The sequence below is a fragment of the Schistocerca nitens genome, chromosome 1, assembly GCF_023898315.1.
Source record: "Schistocerca nitens isolate TAMUIC-IGC-003100 chromosome 1, iqSchNite1.1, whole genome shotgun sequence".
NCBI classification, from domain to species: Eukaryota; Metazoa; Arthropoda; class Insecta; order Orthoptera; family Acrididae; genus Schistocerca; species Schistocerca nitens.
In genome coordinates, this window is record NC_064614.1 from 934,705,880 (window position 1) to 934,726,508 (window position 20,629).

General features: G+C 39.3%; 1 protein-coding gene across 1 annotated transcript in view; it reads left to right on the top strand.

Annotated features, from left to right (window-relative positions):
• Window positions 1-1,713: 1,713 nt before the first annotated feature.
• Window positions 1,714-20,629, top strand: part of LOC126193968 (replication stress response regulator SDE2) — a 56,967-nt gene continuing 38,051 nt past the window's right edge. The window contains exons 1-2 of the mRNA XM_049932729.1: window positions 1,714-1,929; window positions 8,965-9,079. Of these exons, the coding sequence (XP_049788686.1) occupies window positions 1,837-1,929; window positions 8,965-9,079 (208 nt within the window). The 5' untranslated portion in view covers window positions 1,714-1,836. The remainder of the gene's footprint in view (window positions 1,930-8,964; window positions 9,080-20,629) is intronic.

Here is a 20,629-nt window from a genome sequence, read left to right on the forward strand (position 1 = left end):
GTGCTGTCATAAGGTTTTTTTACAGCCAACGGATATTCTGCAGCAGCTATTCATCGTGAGCTTTGTGCCATGTACGGACCAAGAGTTATGAGTGAAGGAGTTGTCCGTGAATGGGTACGTTTATTTAAAAGTGGACGAGAAAACGGTCATGATGAAGAGAGGAGTGGTAGACCATCATTGGTGACTGACGAACTCGTTCAGACAGTTGATGCAAAAGTTCGTGAAAATCGACGTTTCTCAATGTCGGAGTTGTCTACTGGTTTTCCACAGATTTCTAAGACTCTCTTGTACGGTTTGATGACGACGAAGAGCTCAAAGATGCGGTCACAGGCTGGCTCCAGGCACAAGCGGGTGATTTTTATGCAGAAGGAATTTCAAAGCTTGTGAAGAGATACGATAAGTGCCTCAATCGCTATGGAGACTATGTAGAAAAATAGTGCAAAGATGTAGTTGTAAGATGTATATATTAAAATATTTTTATTTAACTTGGTGTATTTTTTAAATCAACCGGAGGTTACTTTCTGAACGGCCCTCGTATTATTGTTGACAAAGAATGTAGTTAGTTTTGAAAGAAACACTTTTTCAATAATTTTAGAAAACCCTGACAGTAGAGACAAAGGTCTATAATTACCCATATATTGATGGTCACCTTTTTTATATAGGGGTATTACTTTTTCCATTTTAAGTTGATGAGGGAAGACATCACATGATAGGGATGAATTACATATGTCCAAGAAAGGCAAACTATTTGTCATCCTGTTATTTTTATAATAAAATCTGGAATATCGTCAGTACCAGTTGAATAATTAGTCTTCAGTGAATTAATGGTATTTAGGCGGTCTGTTGGGCTTATTGGACTTAGGAACATGGATATATTATTTATTTCAATAGATGAAAGTTCTTTCCATGTTGTATTAGGTGAATTTCCCAATTTTTCCTTCAATAATTTTCCAGCAACAGTTGGATAATAAGAATTGAAACTGTTTGCAACTGCCCTAGGGTCAGTAACTTCCTTGCCATCATGTGATATCACAATATTTTTGTGAGTTGTCTTCTTCCCTGTATGATCCTGCACAGCTTTCCACATGGACTTAGTCGTATTGGATGACTTCATAGTATGTTTGTCATTTTCCTTAATTTTTGCCTCTTTTACGACATATTTCAAAACTAGCTTGTATTTGTTGAAATAACTAATAAATTCAGGGCTGCTGTGAGTTTTTGACTACAGAAAAAGTTCCCGTTTTCTTGTACAAGATATTCTAATGACTGATGGAATTCATTTTTTGAATCTGTGTTTTTGGAAATCACTTTCCTTTGTGGAAAAGCTATGGGAAAATTATGCTTGAAAATGTTCTAAAAATTTTCCATCTTTTCGTTGGTAACAGAGGTATCATATACTTCTCCCCAAGGTGGTTCGCTGATTGGATACTGGAAGTATTCAATATTTTTCCGATTATAAATCCTTTTATGGACCATATTTTGTATGCTGGTCGAAATGTGATTTACAGGTATGGTCAGTAATTGCGATAATGGACTAAGTGATTGGACGTGACAGACAATGCCAATGAATCCTGACGTGAAGGTGCCGAGAGGTGAAGTGGCGGACTTCCAACGTGATTTGCCGTTTCGAGAATCGCCATTGATTTTAACTTCCTTTACTTTCCTAAAAGCAAAGGGACTGCAGCTAATAAGATACAGTTTTAAATTCTTTGACAGTGAATTCACTAGATTGATACCACAGTCTATGTTAGACTGTGATTGATACTAAAATCTGTGGAGGAGCTGTGTTTGTGATTCTAGTTTAGATTGTTTACCTACTGAAAGAGGACAACGAAAATGTCTATTCAGTTGCAGTACATGAAACGTCTCGTGGATTTGAAAAAACCAACGACACTCGAGAAAATCGTCACGGAAGTTTCGGAATGGACGGTACGTTAGCTTCCTTTTCCAGGTAGTAACGTGTGACCATTGTAATTACTAGTACAAGTGTTTTTCGCAGAGCACCTTGCACTGTTGGCTGATAATAATAAATTTATTTCTTCAGTGATAGTTTTGAAATGATATGCGACCTGACTGCTTGTTACTAGGGAAACGTCAGTCTTACGTACCGACGTGTGATACTCTGAAGAGAGATTTTGTTTAGCTTGTTTGCATATTTATTTGGAATTATAAGTAGTAGATGGATTACAGTACATACTGTCAATACCAGATGGGGTTTGTCGAAAATCTGAACGCCCTGTGTAGTTGCCCACACTTGTATTAAAATTGTGACGAAAATGTGTGTTGCTAAATAACGGGTATCTTGTCGACCATTACTAAGAAATCTACAAATTATTTCTTCCTGTTACTTATGTGAGGCATTGCTGTTTTTATACAAAATTCAACGTACACTTGACTTCTCTTTCGACCACACTACGGCTTTCGCCACAGAGAGAATGGTAACCTCTTAACATAACGTTTAAAACTCTGTGCCTAAACTCCACATGACATGGGTGAAAAATTTCCAAATAAAATAAAACGACGTAATGTATTTAACATGGAGTTAGGTTCACTGAACAGATTACTCTGTACCTGTCAGGTAGAAAAATGTTAAGTAATACTATTCTATTGAGGAACTCTTTGAGGACAGCTTTACAGTTTGAAGAAGGAAATTAAACTTTTGTTTTGTGTACGGGAAATGGTAGTATGTATATGTAAAAATTCTGATAAGTCTCCAATATATCAAATCAACAGTGATTTGAAATTGTATGTTATGAGATGAATAAAATCAATCATAAGTAAAGATGCACATGAAAGTGTTAACCAAAAAGTGCTATGTTACTTAATTGTTCAGATTTATTATTGTATTTACATTTGGTTTCATGTCCTCCTTCACTGTATTACGAAAATAGTAAATCTGATTAAAAAAAAAAAAAATAACATTTAGTAGCTCGTAACATGTCATTTCAAGGTTCCATAGTATATTAAAACTAAAACAGTTATTTTAAACTATTGTGGAGAAAAGGTGAATCTATTTCATCTGCTGTTATACGAAACCAGTTTTCGCACTGTGGGTGGTATTTTCAAGTTTTTTATATGTTTAAAGGAATTAATAGCAAAAACATCCCTGCACTAAACTCCTGATTCTCTGATAGTTATGATATTTCTAATTGTGGTCGAAGCTATTGTGTTGCATCATGTTCTTCAGTACTCGCACAGCTTCAGCCTACTAATGTCATCTGATACATTCCGTGCTGTGGCAGAGAAGTTCTCTGTGGTGGTAGACACTCAATTATATGTTGAGGGTAATATGCTTCAAGAAGTCACTGTAATGTTTATTTGATAAGTTTCTCACTTTTTGGTTGCAGGATAGTGATGATATTATGAGGAAAGCAGTATTATAATTTGATTGGCTTTCTAGGAAAATTTATTTCCTGATCTCAGTACCCACCACACTTAAAGGATGTTAGGTTCAATTCTGTTTTGATGATGACTGGCATAGACAACTTGGAGACACTCTTGACGCTTGTCGCATGGAATTGGTGCTATCACATTCTTATCGTGGATGTTGTTTGTTGTTATTTTGTTGAATACCTGTTCTGTAAACTGTTATCTTCCCACTTTTCTTGTTGGTGTCAGAGTACAGAGCTGTGATCAGCTGCACTAAAATGTGCAAAATGTAATTTTTAAGATTTGCTGAGTGGTAAAATATGCTAGCTGCACAAATTCTCGTGTTATTAATGCAAAAATAACATTTTTTAAAAATTAAGGTTAGACTTATTTAATAAATTTTTTCATGCTCTTTCTGACCTCATTCTAACATTCACATAAAATTGTAGATTCTTGCACTCAGTCACAGTCTGTATCAAGGAAAATTAAAGTGTAGTTTACCATACTGAGTAGAAAATGTCACTGTTACAACCTTTTAAAATCAAATGCTTTCCTATTTCATTAATGCTATCTCATGGCAGAAATCAAATTGATTGAACATTCTTTGGTTTGTATAATTGTTAAGATGCTGAATAGTTCTTCAAACCTATATAAGATTTTTTTGTAGTTGTGGGATCTAATGGCAAGAAATAGACTTTACCTCTTTGAGGATGTCCACATCGAAACTATTACCAGTGACCATGAGGCAGTTGATTGAGGATAGCAAAGCCAAAGTTGAAATGCTGTCTATTTTTAGATGTTCCTTTGTACAGAGAAATTCAGGGGTACTCCCCGATTTAATTCTTGCATCACTGCAAAGATGAGTGAAATAAATATAGTGTGACTAGCATCGGGAAACAGGTGAAATTATTAAAATTGAACATAGTTCCAGGGCCTGATGGGAGATCTATAAAAAAGCGTTGTCGAGAGCCATTCATCAAGGCAATCATGTAGAAGATTGCAGAGCAGCCAGTTTGCATGTGCCTCTGTTTGCGCAATGAGGCAAGGTGGCTACCAGTCATGTAGAAGTGAGTAGAGAATGTTACATTAATAATGGACGAAGCAAGCAGCACAAAAGATGACGGCAAACAGATGCCACCCAACATTGAGAATGAGAATGTGTTTCTGTGGTGAGGCCAATTTATCTTACTGAAGCTCTAGGTGCACTACTTCTTGGCTTACATAAAGCATCTGACGCAGTACCACCCGTACACTTATTATCGGGAATCCGATTGTATCGAGTATAAAGTGAAATTAATGACTGGATTGGAAACAAGAGACAGCATGTTATCTTTCATGTAGAGTCGTAAACAGATGTTGGGTAACTTCAAATGTGCCCCAGGAAGTGTATTGCGACCCCTCCACTCATATTGTGTTAGGGCCTAGTGATCTTGCAGACTTTTTGCGGTTGTTGCAGTTATATATAAAGGAGTATTGTTTGAAAACAGCTGCACAAATATTCATTCAGGTGTGGATAAGATTTCAGAGTAGTGTAACTATTGCAGACTTGTTTTAAATCTTAAGAAATGTAAAACTGTGCACTTCACAAAATAAAAATAGGAAAAAAAAAAACCTGCAGTATCCTATGACTATAGCATCAACAAGGCACAATAGGAATCAGTCAACATGTACTAATGCCTGGGTGTAATAATTTGTAGGTATATTAAACAGAATGAGTACATAATCTGTCATATGTAAAGCAAATTGGTAGAACGCAAGAAAAATGTGATCAGTGCTTGAAGGTAATAGCTTAGAAAGTACTTGTGTTATCCATTTTAGAATATGCCAAAAGTGTGGGACCCATACCAAATATGACCAATTAGGGATACTGAATGTATACGAACAAGGGCAGTGCAAATTGTCACATGTTTGTTTTACCTATGGGAGAGCGTAAGTGAGATGCTGTGTTTTTGGCATGCAGCTTGCAGTTGAGGCTGCTGAGATGACAACCTTTGCATGCGTGCCTCAGTCCTTTGTTCATCGTCTGTCGGGTAGTATACCAGTCTTTACTCCTACCAGGAAAGGATTCTTCACTGTTTGCCACAGAATTTGTTGCCTTCACATTTCCCATTTAGATTGGCGAGCTGTGGTCATAGCTTAAAAGTATGTTCATCACACTTGAAGATGGTGGTCAGTTGCACAAGTGAAATACTATTGGGATTTCACAAGGACTTGTGATGTTTTGTTTAAGTACCCTTTCTATAATAAAATCTGAATCTTTAAAGGGACAGGGATATGGCCAAGGTTCTTTTGAAAGAATTTTTTGCACATCAGAATTAGGTTGATGATGGATCATGGAGCAGAAGTAAATGAATTACCCCTGTCAATTGAATTACCCCTGTCAATATTCTGGTGAAATGTGCACTTCAGAGAATAAAGTGTGAAGTGCTGGGGAAATAGCAATTACACCCTTGAAATATTGTGCATTATCAAGAATTCAAATGATTTGAACCCATTTTCTTTGAGTGAGTTATTTTAATAAGTATTGCAGAGCATATCTTTGCACAGTTTGTATTGTTTATGGATGAGGTATCATTTAATCATGGTGAAGTTTTCATTTGCTGCAGTAGCAATGTATGTTGTGCTGCAAATCCATATGCCCATGCTCGTCTCTGATAATTTGTAATGAATCATTATCAGTGTGGAGCTTACAATTGTAAAGTAGCAAATAATAGGACCTTAATTGCTGTTACCTAGTTTGAATATGTCACATTAACTGGCCATTCACTCAAAATGTGCTGTTACCATTATTGGAGACTAAAACCCACATTGAATGTGAGAAAATGTTACTTTGTTATTTCAGCAGAACAGTGCACTATTCCATTGTGATATTAATGTGGACCTGAACAAAAGATATTTTCACCATTGGATTGGAAGAGAAGATCATGCATATCTCATAAGCGCTCCAGTTGTTAGATCCTGCTCTTGTGGATATTTTCTGTAAGACTATGTGACCTTATTGGTACATGAAACCCCCAGGTAGATACTAAAGAGAAACTGATTGTTAGGGTCCAAGTTGCATTGTGCAACAGGTGACAGGCACATAAGAAAGAGTGCAGCAAAAATTTTATTTGTCATTGTAGCACAAGCATTGAAATTGGCATTTGTCACTTTGAAAAGTTGCTGTGAACTTCAGTAGTAGTTGTAAGGTGCAGGTTGTTGATGGTGGTTAAAAAATTATTTGCAACTATTAGTTCCTTATCCCTTATCAGCAGTCTGTGTAAGTACCATCAGCATAATTTTGACCTGAGAGCTTTGGGGCTCCATTTATAATATAAGCATCTGTGTGGGTAAGTGTCTGTAAATCCAAAAGTCTTGGGATCACTCCTCAGTAAGTGCTAGAATTTGTTTTTGTGACTTAATCCTTCTTCTGCAGTGATACATTAATGTGAAAAATGCGTAATGAAGTTCATGTTAAACTAAAGTTTGCGCTATAACAGTCTGAGTAAGTCAGTTCAGTGGTTATACACTTAAAATATGACTACGGTGCGTAAAGCACTGTGGTCTCTAAGCCAGTTTTTTTGATTGATACCAACTTTAACTAAATCCTACATTAATCCATGGTGCAATAATGTGTGTCAGGGAAGTACTTCAGCCTTCAAGAAAAATATAATTCCAGTAGGCCTACCAAAGAAAACAGGTGCTGCATGTGTATTTCTGGGTCATCAGTTTTGTCATGATTGCCGAGTACAATGAATTATTTACAGAAGAATTGAGCAGATAGTAGATGCTGACCTGGGGAAGATTCAGTTTATACTATGTCAAAAAGTTGGAATATGTGAGGCTATTCTGAGTTTTCTTGGAGGATAGCTTGAGGATAGATAAACATTCATTTTTAATATTTGTATATGTAGAAAAAGCTTTTGACAGTGTTGATGTGTTTACTGCCATTGATGTTCAATTTATAACCTCTTTTCAAAATGCTATCGATGGCAGTAAAACATGGGTAATGGAATGTAGTCAAATTAAAACAGGTGGTTCTCAGGGAATGTCACACTAATAGTAATAGATTAGCTTTGTTTCGTGGACAGCTAAATAACTGATAATAGACAAATTAGAGAAGATATAAAATGTTCACAAGCAACATCAAACAAATATTCTGTGAGAAAGAGCAATTTTGAATATAAATTTAAATGTCAGCATTTCTTTTATGAAGACATTTGTTCGGAGTGCAGTCTTATATGAAAGTAAAACACAGACAATAAACAGTATAGACCAAAGGAGAATAGAAGTTTTTGAAATGTGGTGTTACAGAGGAGTGCAGAAGAATAGATGGGTAGATAAAGTAACTAATGAGGCAGTACTGAATCAAATTGGGGAGAAAAGAGCTTTGTGCTACAGCTTGACTAATAGAAGAGATAAGCTGATAGAACACTTCCTGATGTATCAAGGTATAGTTAATTTGGTAATGGAAGGATGTGTTGTGGGATGGGGGGGATTAAAAATTGTAGATGGATACTGAGGTTTGAATACAATAAGCAGGTGAAAATGGTTGTAAGTTGCAGTAGTAGTGCAGAGATGAGGGGGTTGCACTGAATACATTAGCATCGAGAGCTGCAGCAAAAAGTCTTCCAAATGAAGACCATAAAAATATATTATTTCATAAAATTGAGTCATTCTATTGTGTTTCACTTTAACAAAATACACATCTGTAACTGTCTTCCACATCACAGGGATTAGATCATCGTGCAGTTGCAGTAACAGTTTCAGTTAGGTAATGGCCAGTTGTGCTCTGTACATTGATCGAAGTGCATCCCTAGTGACCTCAGTGTGGAGTTAATTCCTCTACTCCCGCCCTTCCTTGTGCAAATGTTGAAAACCAGTGATTGAAGTGTTGTAGGATAGGAAAAAAAGGGGAGGGGGGGGGGCAGTGCAAGGACTGGGACCTAATTTCCCTGCTCCCCCTCTTGAGAATAAACTCTGTTGCTCACAGAATATTTACCCATGTGACGCAAGAGTACAAATGGTCCACCTTAGAACATATTAAACAGTAGTTTAGTTGTATTTGTACACATGAACAAAACTTCTGGGGAAGTTGTGGACAAGGAGAGATGGGCCTACTTATGACCAGCAGAGTAACAATTTTCTGCCCTCAGTTCAGTGAATATGGTAGAAAAAATAACTTTATTCATTATTTAGCACTGAATTTTGTCTATCAGCCAATCATATTTCACTTGTGTGATTTAAGCAACTTCATTGGGTTTTGTCTCTGACCTGTTGGAAACATGTAACAGATAAGAAAAGTACAAACCAATGAAGAAGTCGAAAGCAGTTAAGGACAACATGTTTGATTGATGAACAAAGATATATTTGCTAACTTTAATATTATTCCTCTTATTTCACAAAATAAAATGTATTATATTGCTTACATATTTTCAGTATTTTTTGCACTGTGATAGGAAGGATGAATTTGATTTTAACAATTTTACATTTATTTCTCAGGAAAATAATGAATTGTTATTCATGAGTTATAGACATGCAATATTCTGTAGCTAAATAAATGAAGTAAAAAAGAAGAAAAAAGTGTTCAATGAAAATATGTCATACATTTTACAGGGATTGGATACTGCTGAATTTTACCTATTGTACAATGGCCGTATATTGTGTAACACTGACAGCATTGAAGATGGGAATGTGCACATTATTCCTAGACTTGTTGGAGGCAAAGGAGGTAAGTACATTCTTTGAGAGTATTATTCATGTCATTGAGGTATGTATTACGTAATGAAAACAGTGGAAAATCCTGGAGGGAATGTAACATTTTGTGACAGTCTTTCTGTTGTGCCTATCTGCAATCAGCATCTCTGCTATATGGTGAATAACAACGATGCTTTTTATAATATTGTTATATTGTGAAAAAGTTCACTTGCACACTTTCCTGATATTGAAATTACATTAGTTTATAAATTAGGCTTAGCATAAAAAGATACTGTGTATAAACAGCCGAAGGTGAAATAAAATGATTAAATCCTACTACAGAACTTGAGTTCTTTATAGAGTCATTAAAATTTGATTACATGAGTTGATATTTCTTTCTTAGGAACTTCAAAAAAAGATTAATTTCTTAATTTTTCTTGCTGCATGGTAAAGGCAAATAGAACTTTGACAGTTCCAGTAAGGCAACTTGCAGTGCAAATAAGTTTATGTTTGGGTTATTTGCAGGTATTTTATTAAAGAATTATTTCTGCAAAAATCACATCAGTATCATCATTAAATGAGAAATTGGAGAATTGTACAACTTGAAATATGAGTTTTAAAAAAGTGTTGTTGTTTTGTGCAGGAGGTTGTATTGGTCAGAAGTAGAAGGAAAGTTTCCACAATGATATGTCTGCAAACCAGTATCTGTTGAGATGTGGGCCAATCTCGTCTTTCCTTCCCATCGGTATACTACATATCGTTATATTTAACATAGCATTAAACACTAAATGTAGTGCTGCATGTGGTTACTATGCATTCTGATATATTTTCAAATCCTTCTTCGCAGTGAATCACTCTCTCTTTCAAATAGACCTGGCTCCATTCTGATAATGTGATGCGAATTGGCCGCAAAATTCTGTAACATCTGCATGTAGTCGGTGGGTTGGGCATGCACCAATGTCTTTAAATGTCCCCGGAGTCAAACTTCAAGGCATTCAGGTCTGGGGAGCAGGCAACTCTTCTAGCAGTTCATTACCCTTGAGGGATTGTGATGAGGTACCTCATTCAATCTGTAGAAAATGGGTGATGTCTCATCATACATAAACCACAGTCGTCTTTCTGCATGGGTAGCATTCTCCAATAGTGCTAGTAATTCAACCAATCTTCTCTTTATCATTTGACCATACCTCATCCTCCTCCTCCTCATGTTGTATTGGCTTTTGGTCAGTGTCTGGTTGATGTAAAGTCATCTGATCAGTCATAAATAAATAATTAATTAGTTAATATAATAGAGGGAAAAATATATCTAAAAACAAAGATGATGTGACTTACCAAACGAAAGCGCTGGCAGGTTGATAGACACACAAACAAACACAAACACACACACAAAATTCAAGCTTTCGCAACCAACGGTTGCTTCATCAGGAAAGAGGGAAGGAGAGGCAAAAAACGAAAGGATGTGGGTTTTAAGGGAGAGGGTAAGGAGTCATTCCAATCCCGGGAGCGGAAAGACTTACCTTAGGGGGAAAAAAGGACAGGTATACACTCGCGCGCACACACACACATATCCATCCGCAAATACACAGACACAAGCAGACATTTGTAAAGGCAAAGAGTTTGGGCAGAGATGTCAGTTGAGGTGGAAGTACAGAGGCAAAGATGTTGTTGAAAGACAGGTGAGGTATGAGTGGGGGCAAATTGAAATTAGCGCAGATTGAGGCCTGACGGATAACGAGAAGAGAGGATATACTGAAGGGCAAGTTCCCATCTCCGGAGTTCTGACAGGTTGGTGTTAGTGGGAAGTATCCAGATAACCCGGACGGTGTAACACTGTGCCAAGATGTGCTGGCCGTGCACCAAGGCATGTTTAGCCACAGGGTGATCCTCATTACCAACAAACACTGTCTGCCTGTGTCCATTCATGCGAATGGACAGTTGTTGCTGGTCATTCCCACATAGAAAGCTTCACAGTGTAGGCAGGTCAGTTGGTAAATCACGTGGGTGCTTTCACACGTGGCTCTGCCTTTGATCGTGTACACCTTCCTGGTTACACGACTGGAGTAGGTGGTGGTGGGAGGGTGCATGGGACAGGTTTTACACCGGGGGCGGTTACAAGGGTAGGAGCCAGAGGGTAGGGAAGGTGGTTTGGGGATTTCATAGGGATGAACTAACAGGTTACGAAGGTTAGGTGGATGGCGGAAAGACACTCTTGGTGGAGTGGGGAGGATTTCATGAAGGATGAATCTCATTTCAGGGCAGGATTTGAGGAAGTCGTATCCCTGCTGGAGAGCCACATTCAGAGTCAAGGATTCCGGACTGGAGCAGATTCGTTTGCCATGAAGACCTAGGCTGTTGGGAAGGGACCGTTTGATGTGGAATGGGTGGCAGCTGTCATAATGGAGGTACTGTTGCTTGTTGGTGGGTTTGATGTGGACGGACGTGTGAAGCTGGCCATTGGACAGGTGGAGGTCAACGTCAAGGAAAGTGGCATGGGATTTGTAGTAGGACCAGGTGAATCTGATGGAACCAAAGGAGTTGAGGTTGGAGAGGAAATTCTGGAGATCTTCTTCACTGTGAGTCCAGATCATGAAGATGTCATCATTATTGTACCAAACTTTGGGTTGGCAGGCCTGGGTAACCAAGAAGGCTTCCTCTAAGCGACCCATGAATAGGTTGGCGTACGAGGGGGGCCATCCTGGTGCCCATGGCTGTTCCCTTTAATTGTTGGTATGTCTGGCCTTCGAAAGTGAAGAAGTTGTGGGTCAGAATGAAGCTGGCTAAGGTAATGAGGAAAGAGGTTTTTGGTAGGGTGGCAGGTGATCGGCATGAAAGGAAGTGCTCCATCGCAGCGAGGCCCTGGACATGCGGAATATTTGTGTATAAGGAAGTGGCATCAATGGTTACAAGGATGGTTGCCGGGGGTAACAGACTGGGTAGGGATTCCAGGCGTTCGAGAAAGTGGTTGGTGTCTTTGATGAAGGATGGGATACTGCATGTAATGGGTTGAAGGTGTTGATCTACGTAGGCAGAGATACGTTCTGTGGGGGCTTGGTAGCGAGCTACAATGGGATGGCCGGGATGATTGGGTTTGTGAATTTTAGGAAGAAGGTAAGGGTGCGGGGTGTTGGTGGGGTCAGGAGGTTGATGGAGTCAGGTGAAAGGTTTTGTAGGGGGCCTAAGGTTCTGAGGATTCCTTGAAGCTCCGCCTGGACATCGGGAATGGGATTACCTTGGCAAACTTTGTATGTAGTGTTGTCTGAAAGCTGACGCAGTCCCTCAGCCACATACTCCCGACGATCAAGTACCACGGTTGTGGAACCCTTGTCCGCCGGAAGAATGACGATGGATCGGTCAGCCTTCAGATCACGGATAGCCTGGGCTTCAGCAGTGGTGATGTTGAGAGCAGGATTAAGGTTTTTTTAAGAAGGATTGAGAGGCAAGGCTGGAAGTCAGAAATTCCTGGAAAGTTTGGAGAGGGTGATTTTGAGGAAGAGGAGGTGGGTCCCGCTGTGGCGGAGGACGGAACTGTTCCAGGCAGGGTTCAATTTGGATAGTGTCTTGGGGAGTTGGACCATTAGGAGTAGGATTAGGATCATTTTTCTTCGTGGCAAACTGATATTTCCAGCAGAGAGTACGGGTGTAGGACAGTAAATCTTTGGTAAGGGCTGTTTGGTTGAAACTGGGAGTGGGTCTGAAGGTGAGGCCTTTGGATAGGACAGAGGTTTCGGATTGGGAGAGAGGTTTGGAGGAGAGGTTAACTACTGAATTAGGGTGTTGTGGTTCCAGATTGTGTTGATTGGAATTTTGAGGTTTTGGGGGGAGTGGAGCTGGAAGTGGGAGATTGAGTAGATGGGAGAGACTGGGTCTGTGTGCAATGAGAGGAGGTTGAGGTTTGCTGGAAAGGTTGTGAAGGGTGAGTGAGTTGCCTTTCCGGAGGTGGGAAACCAGGAGATTGGATAGTTTTTTGAGGTGGAGGGTGGCATGCTGTTCTAATTTGCGATTGGCCTGTAGGAGGATGCTCTGAACAGCCAGTGTGGATGTGGGAGAGGAAAGATTGAGGACTTTTATTAAGGATAGGAGTTGACGGGTGTGTTCATTGGCTGAGTTAATGTGTAGGTGAAGGATTAGGTGGATGAGGGCAATGGATTGTTCAGTTTGGAACTGGTATAGGGATTGATGGAAAGAAGGATTACAGCCAGAGATGGGAACTTTAAGTGTGAGGCCTTTGGGGGTAATGCCAAATGTCAGACAAGCCTGAGAAAATAAAATATGGGAGTGTAATCTGGCTAGGGCGAAGGCATGTTTGCGGGGGGAGTGTAAATAAAACTTAATGGGGTCGTTGTGGGGATGTTGTGAGGGTGACATGGTATTAGAAGGTGGAAAGTGTAACATGAGGCTGAAATGAAAATGAAAATAAAAATATATGGCGAGAGATAAGGTGAACTAGAAAGCAACTGGAGATCTGGTGTGAAAAAAGGCGAAAAGGTGTTGGTTATAGCTGGGCTATGTTGACATAATCTGGACTCACAGTGAAGAACTCCAGAATTTCCTATCCAATCTCAACTCCTTTGGTTCCATCAGATGCACCTGGTCCTACTCCAAATCCCATGCCACTTTCCTTGACGTTGACCTCCACCTGTCCAATGGCCAGCTTCACACGTCCGTCCACATCAAACCCACCAACAAGCAACAGTACTTCCATTATGACAGCTGCCACCCATTCCACATCAAACGGTCCTTTCCCTACAGCCTAGGTCTTCATGGCAAACGAAACTGCTCCAGTCCGGAATCCCTGAACCATTACACCAACAACCTGAAAACAGCTTTCGCATCCCGCAACTACCCTCCCGACCTGGTACAGAAGCAAATAACCAGAACCACTTCCTCATCTCCTCAAACCCAGAACCTCCCACAGAAGAACCCCAAAAGTGCCCCACTTGTGATAGGATACTTTCCGGGACTGGATCAGACTCTGAATGTGGCTCTCCAGCGGGGATACGAATCCTCAAATCCTGCCCTGAAATGAGATTCATCCTTCATGAAATCCTCCCCACTCCACCAAGAGTGTCTTTCCGCCGTCCACCTAACCTTCGTAACCTGTTAGTTCATCCCTATGAAATCCCCAAACCACCTTCCCTACCCTCTGGCTCCTACCCTTGTAACCGCCCCCGGTGTAAAACCTGTCCCATGCACCCTCCCACCACCACCTACTCCAGTCGTGTAACCAGGAAGGTGTACACGATCAAAGGCAGAGCCACGTGTGAAAGCACCCACGTGATTTACCAACTGACCTGCCTACACTGTGAAGCTTTCTATGTGGGAATGACCAGCAACAACTGTCCATTCGCATGAATGGACACAGGCAGACAGTGTTTGTTGGTAATGAGGATCACCCTGTGGCTAAACATGCCTTGGTGCACGGCCAGCACATCTTGGCACAGTGTTACACCGTCCGGGTTATCTGGATACTTCCCACTAACACCAACCTGTCAGAACTCCGGAGATGGGAACTTGCCCTTCAGTATATCCTCTCTTCTCGTTATCCGTCAGGCCTCAATCTGCGCTAATTTCAATTTGCCGCCACTCATACCTCACCTGTCTTTCAACAACATCTTTGCCTCTGTACTTCCACCTCAACTGACATCTCTGCCCAAACTCTTTGCCTTTACAAATGTCTGCTTGTGTCTGTGTATTTGCGGATGGATATGTGTGTGTGTGCGCGAGTGTATACCTGTCCTTTTTTCCCCCTAAGGTAAGTCTTTCCGCTCCCGGGATTGGAATGACTCCTTACCCTCTCCCTTAAAACCCACATCCTTTCGTTTTTTGCCTCTCCTTCCCTCTTTCCTGATGAAGCAACAGTTTGTTGCGAAAGCTTGAATTTCGTGTGTATGTTTGTGTTTGTTTGTGTGTCTATCGACCTGCCAGCACTTTCGTTCGGTAAGTCACATCATCTGTGTTTTTAGATATATTTTTCCCACGTGGAATGTTTCCCTCTATAATATTCATATAATTAATTAGTTATAATCACCCACAATCATCGATCAACAGCACCAATGTAAAATCAACCCTTTCCCATATATATTTTTTTATTGTTTTCATTCTTCTCATTTGTATTTGTTTATCACTTGTATTTTGTCAGATCACTTTTGCGTGTTACTGTCTGTGTTTTCTCTCAAGACTTTGCCCATTTTTGTTTCCCTTTTTTGCACGCTAATACATAAAATGATGGGCTTTGTGACAGGAAAATGATGTATCTCATCTGTTACTGTCCTCTCTGATTTGTAGATTGCTGTTGAGTTGCTGAATATAAAGGGACTGTAGACAAGAATAATAATTTTAGATTATTTTGTTAACAAACAACCTTAACTTTGTAAGATCTTATTAGATGCCATAGTTCCTCTACTCTTTGTCATCAACATTTATCCTTTGTGTTTCGGAACATAGATGTGGAATGAAGCTCTTCTGTGATATCTTACCCCCCCCCCCCCCACACACACACACACACCACTGGGGAAAAAAAAAGAAAAAAAAATAGTAATAATACAGAGCTCTCCTTTCAGAAGCAATTCCGTTACTGATTTTTTCAGTGGTGATTATAAGTTTCATTGAATTAGCGCATCTTTCTGCCATTGAAGCTTACAGGGATTACAGTATTTTAGAGTGTTGTTTGAGAATCAGTGGAAGTTACTAATCTTGTTGTCTGCTGATGGCATTCAGATGACCATGATGGAGGAACGTGAGCCAGCTTCCAGGTAGCTTGAAAACTGATTAAAAGGTAGCTTAATTGAAATTATAGTGTGCTACAAATAATCATAAGTTCTGGAGAGTTTAGGGAATCCTGAGTGGAAAAGAAATTTTGTTAGATGAATGGAGTGTTTATTGTACCTACAGACCAGAGGAAAATGTACTTTCGGTCTTACAGCTTTCATTAACCTCTGTGAGTTCAAATTTGAGTGATAGTTTGTTTTATGGTGTGTCTGTGATGTAATCTTAGAATGGATGAGAGCTTACAAATCAATATCATTGCACAGAGCTGTCCATTAAAAATGAAATTACTAATATTAGAGTGATGAAATTTGTGTGTTTCCCGCATTTTCATCAATTAGTAATGTTATCTGCATTTAGCATGATCAATTTGTTGCCCATTTCTCTCTCTCTCCCTCCCTCTCTCTCTCTCTCTCTCTCTCTCTCTCTCTCTCTCTCTCTCTCTCTCTCTCTTTTCTTTTTTAAAATAAAGAATAAATACAACCTCCTTTGTAGAACCAAATTAAACATGTAAATCAAGTCACTTGTGTTGCTTGCATAAATGTTAATTGTAAGTGCTTAATGAGAAGCAGAACACACATCTACTGCAGGTACTTATTGGATGTAATAGAACCCTAGGATAAAGCAGTGAATGGGATTGTGACTCTCACTTGTTGTCTCTCTGCTAAATAGTTCTCACTATTTGATGATGAATGTTGCTTCTAGCAGTTTTTGTAGGGGAGACTTTTCGTATTCATAAATACTGAGAGTAATGTAAATTACAAATGTTAAGCATGACAATGGTATTTATTACACGTAATTCAAAAACTTGCTGCTGTTATTGGCGTAACTCTTGTGGACAGTGACAGAACTACATTTCTAATGCGTATGTACAGCTGTATCAATCCGTGACAGTTTCAGTGCAATATTGTCTGCTGTTTATTGGAATTAAGTTTGATGTGTATTGGTACGCAAGACATAACTCAGTCTGATCCAAGCCTATACACACTCACTCTGTTGGATACTTTGGGACATAATGATCCCACACTGCTGTGCTCCGCTCTCACTATCTGCCCCCCAGTTCTTACTGACTCGTGATGCTTCCTTCTATTCTGTGATACTCGACACTCTGCAGTTGGAGGCCACCTCATCTTACCATTTGCTTCTTGGTCATCCAGGGGTCGTGACACTTCAGTCTTCTTGTCACGCAGATTATTCTGCCAGGGTCCATCCTAACAATATGACCTGACGATTGCAAACATCTCACTTTGACTATGTTCACTACCGATGGTTGGTTGCTTAGCTTAATTGGTTCTTCATTGGATCTTTAAACCGTCTTTGTGTTGCTTGGTTGAATGTTGGCCCATTGATTTGTCTGTAAACTTTATTTTCGAAGACATAGGTTTGGTGCTCTTCTTGTTTGGTCACCCTCCATGCTTCGGCTTCGTACAGGAGCACTGACCTGATAATCATGTTGTAGAGTTTCAGCTTGGTTTCCCTGGTCAAGAGTTTGGAGTATAGAAGTTTTTGGAGGAAAAAGTAAACTTGTTTGCATTCCATGATCTAGTTTGGTATTCAACTTGTCTTCTGTGTGTAGATCATTAATTTTCTGGATCCATGTTTTCCATTTGTGTTACCATGTATTCTGTTTTTTTATTCATTAATTTTTATAAAACCATTTGCGTAGGCCAGTATATTTGGTTGTTTATATGTGATATTTCCATTTGTCGCTTGCTGGGTTTCTCATGATTCTCTTTCCATGAAAAGGTTGAGACCGATCATCACCTTGTTTCAGTCCAGTTTTGTTCTTAAAACAGCCTGTTAATGTCCTGCAATATGTCACCATGCTTACTGCCTTCTCCATACAAATTTTGAGCAGGCTGACGAGTTTCTCAGGGATTCCATATTCTGACATGATTTCCCATATTGGTTCTCGTGTGAGCAAAATCATAAGCCCTCTGAAAGTTTGGACATGCAATGCATGTTCATGTATAATTCCCATACATTTAGTTTATGGTCCTGAAGCAGAATGTTGTTGATACATTTATCCAAAAACTGTTCTGGTAGTCCCCTGTTATGTCCTCAGTCTAGGGGGTGAGTCTTTGCAGCATTATACGTTACAGTACTTCATTATCTGTGACAAATAGGGAAATTACTCTGTAATTCGTGCAGTTTCATTCATCTGATTTCTTTTGTGTAGGAGCAATGATTGATTCCTCCCATTGATCTGGTATTTTTGCACCTCAACAAATTTTAAGAATGAGGTGAAACAATATCTCAGTAAGTTTATGCTTGTCATATTTCAGCAATTCCACTGGTATTCCATCAGTCCCAGTTGCTTTGTTGTTTTTCAAACACTGGCTACATCTTCATATGTTGAGTCATTTACAAGAGGTTCAGCTGTTGTAGAGCAAGTTGTCTCCAGTTTGTTTTCTGGTCCAGGACAGTTCAGTAAGTTGTCAAAATATTCTTTCCAAGCCCGTAATATATCGTTTTATCCAGTGATAATGTTTCCATCAGTGTTTTAGAACTGATGCCCACAGTTGATATCCCTTCATGATGTTATCTGTGGTGCCATATACTTCATGAATATTGTTTTCTTTAAGGTTGTTCCCAATTCTCTCGACGGTGTGCTTCGAATATAGCCTCTCTTCTCTTCGTAGGACTTTACTCGTTTCCTTCTGTCTCTCCCTGTAGCCCAATTCTAATTCTTCGTTTCGCCTGTAGCCATGCTGTTCTGGCTGTGGTGCTAGCTTCTAACGTTGTTTTGTATGTCTTGTTGAAACACTTCTTCTTCATTCATTGTACATTTGGCAATGTTGTTTTTGGCTGCTGCTTGAATCACTTTTTTAAAATCTGCCTGTCTTTCTCTTCATTCATTCTACATTTGGCAATGTTGTTTTTGGCTGCTGCTTGAATAACTTTTTTGAAATCTGCCTGTCTTTTGTTTAACTTCCATTCATTTCCTCTGTTGTTTTGTCAGATACTTCAGATCTGTTGCTCTCTCCCCTTTTTCATCTGGAAAAAAACGGGAATTTTTTAGAATTCTGTAAGTTTTTCATTTTTTTTTTAGTTTTCAGTTAAATTTTTGTAACTTTGACTGGTAAGAACCAATACTCTAACAAAGAATATTACTGTATCTCGCTACTGTAGAATAATATTGCAGCAATAAAAAACGAAAGAGAGAAAGAAAAAATGAAAATAAAACTTAAGTTGCTAAGGAAATGCACCATATACAACAAAACACAGTGCTCATACAAGCATCTGCCAACAGCAAAATGTGTCAAAGGCTTTACGAAGACTATGCAATGTTTCATAACAACAAATTGCCTCCGATGAGCATGACGTCACAACTGTTTACATTAGATTAGTTTGAGTGGTTGCGAGTGAGCTTACACACATGTGCAGTTGAATTGCGTATGAGTAGTACCTTCTCGGCTTCTGGCTACAGAAGTGTGGCAGTTAGCTGTGTAAGCAATAGTAGCAAGCAGCCAGATGCTATCCCGAAAAATTTTACTGGTGCGCCTAATCTGCCAGATTTATGTATGCGCAACAGGACCGGAACTAGGGGACAGGGACAAACCGGGGTATCTGTCCCTGGCAGCATTTTTGGGAGGTGGGGGGGGGGGGGGGTGCCAAATTCATATTATTGAGGAAAAAGACCTTGTTTCACAAAGTGCCTAGCATCCAGCACACGTTGGTCTATCGAATACTCATATGATTTTGAATGCATCCCTGTTGGTTTTTGAATGTTTTTGAACAAATTCTAAGTTGATTTCTGAACAAATCATAAATTGATTTTTGAATGCGTGCATAGTGTACGGGATGTCTCTGCCAGGGTAATCGCTGCCGCATCTAGAAATGACCTTTCCTACAGACAAAAGGGGACGGGTCTGTACGAGCTGAGTGGAATAAAGCCGAACGGGTGAATGCCATTCATTGTTTGTGTGGTTGACTGGGTTTGCAAATGATCAGCATTGTTATAATTATTAGCGAATTCCATAGATTCAGACTACCAGAGTGGATATATACATCTAACAAGAATAACAGGTAACAAAGATTATGTATTGTCTTCTCTGTGTATCCAAGAAAATGAAATTTTGACAGAAAATATTTGGCCAGGCCACTACACTACTAGGGTTAGTGAAGTTAACCAGAGAATAAGTTTTGACACTGTCAGGAATAGTTACAAAATTAGTGATGACAAGATTGTTTGTTAGAACAAGGAAGGAGTAGAAATGGGGCCTCTCACAAATTGCGGAGGAATATGACAATTACAAATTTATATAAAAATTTCGTAGCTTTTCGATCTCGTTCTTCAGAAGCTAGAGAGTATGAATGAAATGTGAAACTGTTTCCTAACATAAAGCTTTTTGCTTGTAGTAGGCCTAATGGGCAGTTGATATTGGTACTTCGTGAATTATATTTGTCTTGTTATAAAAATGACCATTTGTGCCAAAACAGTCTCGTTTATTTGGTGTGTGTAACAATTGCTGCAATATTAGGCAGGCCTATTTTGTTTTATCTAGGAGGCAGTGACAAAATACACGTGATCAGATTGAGAAACCACACCGGTTTTGGGTACAATTTGTATTAACAGCTTTCTAGTGTTAGACAACGACATTTCATTTTTTTCATGTATCAAAACGGTAACAAACTTTGATGAGGTAATAGACTCTTCTTCAGAAAGGAAAGTATGCCATATAAAGCTGTGGCAAGATTAGAGAGAAAAAAAAGCTAGGACTTAAGGATTGAAGAAATGTGTATTGTTTTTTGTCTTTACTCGTTTTATGTATCCTATATTTAATTTTATGTCACACAAAACAGCAAGTTATTAGCT